This window comes from Leptonychotes weddellii, chromosome 9 (assembly GCF_054177405.1).
Source record: "Leptonychotes weddellii isolate Sample4059 chromosome 9, ASM5417740v2, whole genome shotgun sequence".
NCBI classification, from domain to species: Eukaryota; Metazoa; Chordata; class Mammalia; order Carnivora; family Phocidae; genus Leptonychotes; species Leptonychotes weddellii.
Genome location: NC_138377.1, coordinates 74,508,002 through 74,516,131, shown reverse-complemented (window position 1 = coordinate 74,516,131; position 8,130 = coordinate 74,508,002). Strand labels below are relative to the sequence as shown.

General features: G+C 37.6%; 1 protein-coding gene across 26 annotated transcripts in view; it reads right to left on the bottom strand.

Moving 5' to 3' along the window:
• The window catches only part of MGA (MAX dimerization protein MGA), a 162,422-nt gene that overhangs the window by 30,287 nt on the left and 124,005 nt on the right, over window positions 1-8,130 (bottom strand). For all 26 annotated transcript variants that reach the window (XM_031031565.2, XM_031031566.2, XM_081830925.1 and 23 more), the window contains exons 10-11: window positions 1,329-1,555; window positions 99-275 (exon numbers count right to left, since the gene is read on the bottom strand). In XM_031031565.2, coding sequence (XP_030887425.2) covers window positions 99-275; window positions 1,329-1,555 — 404 coding nt within the window. The remainder of the gene's footprint in view (window positions 1-98; window positions 276-1,328; window positions 1,556-8,130) is intronic.

The window sequence follows — 8,130 nt, the reverse complement described above, 5'->3', positions numbered from 1 at the left end:
AAGAATTACTCTAAATTATTCTGATAGTAATGTAAATTCTAATACCAGCAACAGGGAAATGGAAGTTAAAAAGACAAATTATGCAATAAGTAAATCACCTTTACACTACAGTTCTCGGGACTAGACTGACATGAGCCCTGCTGCTGAAATGATGGGGATGGTGATGGTGACGGTTGTCTCTGTTCCTCTTTTTTTCGTTCATATACTCGAACTCGGGCACAAGTCATCATACTCTCAAAGTACAAGTAGACTGGATCCTTGTCCTCTTCCCGAATCTGTAAGTTTCATAAAACAAAACATTCCATACACTGGGGAAAAAACATCCTAGACTCCAAAAGGAAAAGAATGTTTAATCTTTATTTCTATTACAACATTTGAAATTTTTAAATGTAAATTTTAACAAGTACAGTTAATATGTGCTAAATCTTGGGCAGTCAGAAAAGATCTGGTTCTTTATCAAGAAATCTCAGATCACATCAGAGAAGTGCTTCTCAAATTATCGGCAATGAGGATACATTTCTGAATTACCAGTCCAACATAGACTGATCCTTTTGTAAAATAAATTTTTAGAAAAACAAAAGACATGTAAAATACAAGCCCAAGTTTTTTAGTATTAGATTCAGTACACATACAATTATTCTATCAAGTATCTGTAAAAAGCTTCTAAATATTTACTCTCATTTTCTATATTTATTTCATCATAACCTAGTAACAAGTAGTTCTGTATCAGCACAAAGACCACACTGAATAGCATTGCACTAAGGTATCTTTCTTCAAAAAGACTGAAGACTGAAATGCATTTAATAATGAGAAATGCTTAAACTCTTAACAGAAGCATCAGCTCTTTTACCTATCAATCTTCATAGTCATGTATCAACTATTATTTAAATCCTTTACTGTTACTGTATATAAAGAAGTCAGCTTTAAAAAGATCAGTTACTTCTTAAAACTTTTCTTAATGCTCTCCTACTAACAATATGTATGCATTAAGTCTCAATTACTCAATATTCTACACTACAGGAAGAAGAAGAGTACCTTTAAAAGACTTTTGCTAGTCATGTTTAAAAACAAAAACACAACTTTATATAATCTTCCTGAAGAGAGATTTGGCTATCCTTAAAAATAGCAGTAATTCTTAGTATATTCACTCCACTTTTAATAATATTTCTAAAGTGCCAGCAATTAAGCTGATTAAATAAGATTGATGCTTACAGCTGTATTACTTAAAAGCAAAATGATTCACAGAATATAAACCAAAAATCTTGAAATCCATTATCTTTACAAATGGTTTATATAACTTGCAACAAAAGATGAAAACCTGGGCTTACCACAGGATTGGGTTTGGGAGTATATGCCCGTGCAGGTTTAATTCCAGTGAGCACTTTGCCCTTCACAGTAGTAGGTAAAACTTCTGGCTGAGGCAACAACAATGGCTTCATAGGCTCAATGACAGAAGGTGTTGGGATATAAACTGGCTCTGGATCTACTTCACCTTCTACTTTCACCCATAATGGGTAATGTCGAACAGGCTGCTCAGGCTCTGTTTCACATATAGCTTAATAAAAAAGAAGGATAAGATTTTAAGTGACTTTAGCAACAAAAGTTCAGAAGCATTGCCAAAACAAAATGTGTTTCCTCACAGGAAATGAGGAAATGAGTTTCATAACTCATTAAAACAATCTAACAGATGCCCCCTAAAAAACCTTTGGTTGCCATCATACACCTTAATTTATTCATCTATTAACAAATATTTGTTGAATACCTATTATAAGTCAGATACTGTTTTAAGCACTAGAGGGAACACAGCTATGAATAAAACAAAGTTCTTGCCCTCACAGAGTTTATAGGAGAAAACAAATTTAACATTTAATATCAAGTAATAGTAAGTGCCACATAGTAAAATATAGCAGGGTAAGGGATGCAGAGTTAACAGGAGATGCTATTTAGCATGATCAGAAAAGGCCTTCTCTGTTACCCTGAAAAGATAATCATTCTATGCTACACTATTTTACAAATAAAACAAGTATCTACTGAGCCTCATTACATACTTATATGAAACACTTAATACGTTTTAACTTATTTAACTATCACAATAGCCCTGTAAACATTATTATTCCCATTTTCCAGATGCTGAGGTTCAGAAATCCAACAATAAGAGGCAGAACCAGGATCAAACCCCATCAATCTGGCTCCAGAGACACAGCTGTTACCGTAACTCTCTAACAACAAAATGTACTCAAAAGACAGCCTAAGGTGCCTGGGTGGCTCAGTTGGTTAAGCGTCTGCTTTCCACCTAGGTCATGATCCCAGGGTCCTGGGTTCGAGTTCCACACCAGGCTCCCTGCTCAGCAGGGAGTCTGCTTATTCCTCTCCCTCTGCCCCTTCCCCCACTCGTGCGCAAGCACTAGCTCTCTTTCACTCTCTCAAATAAATAAATAAATTCTTAAAAAAAAAGAAAAGGACAGCCTGAACTCAGCATAGGAGCAAAAATCTATCAATGGAAAAGCAATGAAACCAGAGATGAAATCATACTATCAAGAAGGTCTACACAAAATAAAATAGGTATTATTTAATCATAAATGGAAGATCTAGGTTAAGCGGAAGCTGGCTTTATTCTCAAGTAAAGTGCCCATTCCCATAAAGACGACAGCTAAAGAAAAACAAAGACTGTATTTTGCATTTTAATGGTCAGTCCTCAGAGAAGACTTAGCTGGTTCTAAGCCTAAAATCCAAAATCTTTGCCTACAGTCACATAAAATATGACTGAGCAGCATTCACATTTAATTCAAACATTTAGCTCAATTATCCTAACAAAGCTGAATCAAAATTGCATTTGCTCTGAACATTAAGACTCCACTAAAAAACAACTTTATCTAAAGGGTCCCTAAGGCTAATACCATTCAGAGCATAACCACAAAATGTTGAATAAATATGTAAAAATTAAAATAGGGAGGAAAAAAATTTTCAGAGCTAGTAAGTACTTGACCCAATTATTCTGCTAGTTAGCGGTCTCTGTGTAGGCAGATAGGGCTAGGGATCCCCATGGGGAAAAAAAGACCAGCCTTGGCTTTCTTAACGTCCTTTTAGGCCCCCAGCCATTTTGTGACCTGTACTACTTGCCCAAGCACACTTCTTGCAGAACTCCCTAGGTGTTGGAATTAGCCCCCCCCCAAAAAATGGCAAAAACCTCCACAGTTAAGGATTTTAAGAGAACAGAGGGAATGCAAAAAGTAACAGTCTCTACCAGACCAGGAATTAGCCTAACCCTCTCAGCAACAATAAATCAATGATAAAATTCCTTCCCAGTGCTGTTTCAAAAGTAAACATTGACCTAACACATATCACACATTCTTGAGTCATTTTTGCAGGATTCAAACCCTTTTGAGCACTCCAACAGTGGACTAACTGGAACAGAGAACTGATGATGTCAACCCTTGCTGGCCCGCCCTCATGGCTTCAATTAGGACCTGGATTCTGTGAACCAGGATGACTTTTGCCCCAGTTCTATACAGAACTCTCCTTTGTCAAGCCCTTTCATGAATATGTATGAACCCTTAGCTTAAAACTTCCATAATTTTGTTGTTCGTGTGGACACAGCTTTAGGAAATAGTCCTGGTGTTCTCCTTACTGGTATGGAGTAAAACCTTTACTCTTTCCCTGTTCTTTGGTTTGGTTATGTCTTTTAGCTGGACAACCAGCAAGAGGCAAACCCAATTCGGGTAACATCTACTGTCCAACTTTTATAACCTAGTTCATTTACTCACATAATTCACAAAGGCTTCTAACACCCTAGTATTTATATATTTCAATGTTTACTATGGATCAGACTTTGCAGATATATAATAATGAACAAGAATGACAAAAATCCCTGGCTTCATGGAGCTTACATTTAAGTTGGGGGAAGAGGGTGACACAGGCAATAAACCAGACAAGGAAAATACGTTGGATTGTAGTAAGTGCTTATGAGGAATGGGGGAAAAAAAAAAAAAAAAAGCAGAGACAGGAAATAAGTAGTAATGTCTAGTGAGTGAGCATGTATGACTATGTATTTTGAGGGGGGAGAGTTGCATTTTTAAAAGGGTAACCAGGGATGCCCCCACAAAGGAGGTGGGTATTAACAGAGGTTCAACCACTCATTTGATAACAACTTTATTTTCTAGTGTTGCTAATTAGTTCACACACATATTAATTCTACTACAAAAGTAAAGCTGCCTTCAGGACAAACACTATAGACAACTTTGATCTCTTTCAATCATCTTTAAGGCTTTTCCAAGCCTCCATAAAGCTAAGGATTCTACTAAGTAAAGGTCCCTTTCCAACTTTTTCTTTTGAAAATAATAGCTACAAAATATACAGTACAGTACTACAGAAGAAAACCTCTTAAAATATTTTAAGACATCTTAATTCCTCATAGGAAATCAAAGACAACTCTAAAGTTTCAACTATAGATAAATGGGAAAATGGTGTTCCAGTAAACAGAGGACTTCATAAAAGGAGCTGATTGGGAAGGGTAGAGTTCAGTTCTCTTTAGGGCATGTAAGACTGATGTGCCAGCAACATATCAAACAGGGCACACAATAAAAATCAGAACCGTCAGGGCACCTGGCTGGCTCAGATGGAAGAACATGCAACTCTTGATCGATGGGTAAGGAGTTTCAAGCCTCATGTTGGGCAAAGAGATTACTTAAAAAAATAAGTAAGAACTTAAAAAAAAAAGATGAGAACTGTCGTTGGCAGAGCCTACATCTGAAGCCATAAAAATGGACAGACTCCACACAAAAGCAAGAACAACAAACCAATTCCTTATACTTCATTAGCTCGCTGTGCACTTGATTCCTTTACACTGCTAGGGATCAAAGATACAGTACTTCTCTGCTCCCCTTCACAATATACCAGGGATCCTCCTACCCTTCACCTAAAAATCCAGAAAAAAAAGAGCTACTTAAGGAGAGAGCCAGAATAGCGCATATCCACAGAAGCCAAGAACAGAAACCTGTTTCAAGAAGTGGATAGTATCCCCTTATTTCTATTTTAAACGCTTCCTAATATTATCTGACCAAGGTCCTCTCACATTATCAATGTCTTCTGGGTTCTCAAAAAGCCTTTTGTTCATGACACAACATTATGGCACATTTGTTATTGTGGCACTTAAAATTACAATAAAGAGGGGCATCTGGGTGGCTCAGGTCGGTTAAGCATCTGCCTTCAGCTCAGGTCATGATCCCAGGGTCCTGGGATTGAGCCCAGTCGGGCTCCCTGCTCAGCGGGGAGTCTACTTATCCCTCTCCCTCCTCCCCCCACCATGTTCATGCTCTCTCCCTCTCTCTCAAATAAATAAGTAAAAATCTTTTTAAAAATTACAATAAATACATATTTATAGGGTTCCCACATATCTGTTTTGTCAAATTGAGAGTAACCTCTTAAGAGATGGACTTCATTTTATTTTTTGGTTTTTTTTTTTTTTAAGATTTTATTTATTTATTTGACAGAGAGAGAATGAGAGAGAGAGCACATGAGAGTGGGGAGGGTCAGAGGGAGAAGCAGGCTCCCTGCCGAGCAGGGAGCCCGATGCGGGACTCCATCCAGGGACTCCAGGATCATGACCTGAGCCGAAGGCAGTCGCTTAACCAACTGAGCCACCCAGGCGCCCCGAGATGGACTTCATTTTAATTGTCTATATCTTACCTCCTGTCACTCTTAGCACAGTTCATAGCAGTTGCTCCAGAAATGAATAGTGTTAGACACAGAAGTCCCACAAAACTGCTATGCTAATAATCAGCATACTATGTATTCCTCTCCCTCCCATTTTTGTATGTCTCTTAAGCCTTTCTATTGTGAAATGTAATATTCAGTTGATGCAGAAACAATGTATATACAACTTAAAACATATTAACAAGTATATACCCATATAAACACTACACAGGTCAAGAAATGAAATACTGCCATTAAACCCAGGAGCCCCTGCATGCCCTTTATCAATCACAATTCCTTCCCACAAAAGAAATCACTTAAATGATAGCTACCTTTCCACTTTCCTTTTTTAAAGCCAAAGTACATACCCCTAAATATCACAGCATAATTTTGCCTGATTTTGAAATTTATATAAATGTAACCACAGAAATATATTATTTTGCCTGAGTTTCCTTTCACTCAACACTGTATTTGTAAAATGCAACTATGCTGTTGCACATACCTAAATAATTCATTTATTTTTACTATGACGTACTACTCTGATTAGTCATAGTATTGTTTATCATTCTACTATTATTAAAATATCTGGGGTTGTTTTCAGGTTTTAGCTACTGTGAATCATGGTACCCTAAATAATCCTAAAAAAATGCAGTTCTGCAGATTACTCTGAAGTCAAACTATTAGATCAAGGGCATGTGAATCATCAAATTTAATAAATATTGCCAAACTATTTTTCCAAGTAGTTATACCAATTCACATTTCCATCAGCAGTGTATGAGAGTTCCCATTTATCAACATTTGATATTATCATATAATTTTAATTATAACCATTCTGGCAGTCATGCAGTAGAATCTTGCTATGGATTTACTTTGTACTTCTCTGACCATGAATGAGATGTTCAACATCCCTCTTCATGAAGTACCTCTCAAAGTCTTGCCCATTTTTTATGGGACTGTTTGATTCTGATTAATTTATAGACCTCGCTACATATTTGGATATAGATTCTTAGTCAGATATTGCAAATATCTTTTCTCTCACTGTAGCGTACATTTTCACTGGCTTAATATCTTAAAGACCTAAATTTCTCATTTTAATCTGTAAGGAATGTTTTCTTCTATCATGATTAAGAAACTTTTCCTAGGGGTGCCTGGATTAAGCGTCTGCCTTCGGCTCAGGTCATAATCTCAGACTCCTGGGATCGAGCCCCGCGTCAGGCTCCCTGTTCATTGGGGAGCCTGCTTCTCCCTCTGACTGCTGCTCCCCCTGCTTGTGCTCTATATCTCTCCCTCTGACAAATAAAATCTTTAAAAAAAAAAAATACAAATCTTGAAAATGAACATTAAAAAAAAAACCTTTTCCTAATATGAGATCATACATATATATCTTCTGAAAGTTGTATTGCTCAGCTTTCCACAATTAGGTCTATAATCTCAAAGAAATTATTTCTATGTATAGTAAATAAAATCAAGTCTCACTCTTTCCCATATGAATATTCAATGAGCCTATCACAATTTAAAAAGATCATCCTTTCCGTATTATTCCTCTGCCAATTAAGTGTCCACATATGTCTGAATCCATTCTACTGACTTACTTCCTTTATACCCAAGCCAGTATCACCCTGTATTATTATGTGGTCATTTTACATGTTCTGACACATCCAATACAGCAAATTCTCCCACCTTGTCACTGTTCAAGATTGCCCTGGCTATTTCTAGGTCCTTTGCATTTCCAAATAAATTTAGTTTTTTTTAAAGATATTATTTATTTTGAGAGACAGAGAGAGCACAAACAGGGGGAAGGGGCAGAGGGAGAGGGAGAAGACTCCCCGCAGAGCAGGGAGCCCAGGCATGGGGCTCGATCCCAGGACCCCAGGATTATGACCTGAGCTAAAGGCAGACACCCAGCCGACTGAGCCACCCAGGGACCCCTCAAATAAATTTTAGAATTGGCTTTTGAAGTTTCACATAAAAAGCTAGGACTGCAATGAAATTACAAATAACAACGAGAAGTGACACCTTTACAATATTCAGTTTCACTTGCTTCCCCCCACACTCCCAGTCAAGATTGGATGATGAGAGGATTCTAGGAAGATTAAAGAACAGGTAGCACCAAGAAATCTGTCTGCCCATTCATAAACAACAACTGCACTGGAAGAATCTGCCTGATGTAACTATTTTGGAATAATTTGGAATTCTGGAACCTGTTAAAGGCTTACAAGTTCCAGGATAAGAGTTGGCATGGTAAATGGTCCTTAACTGTGGTCTCTTCTAGCTTTCAGCACAGTAGCAGCTGCCCATTCCCCCATCTTCTAATCACTTGGCAGGCAGCTCTGTGCGTGTTCCAGAAGTAGCTTGCAGCTTGTGGGAGGCAGGCAAAAAGGGTTCTGTCCTCCAAACATCAGGGATCTCTGATGGTGGACTGCTTCTAATCAGAGACGC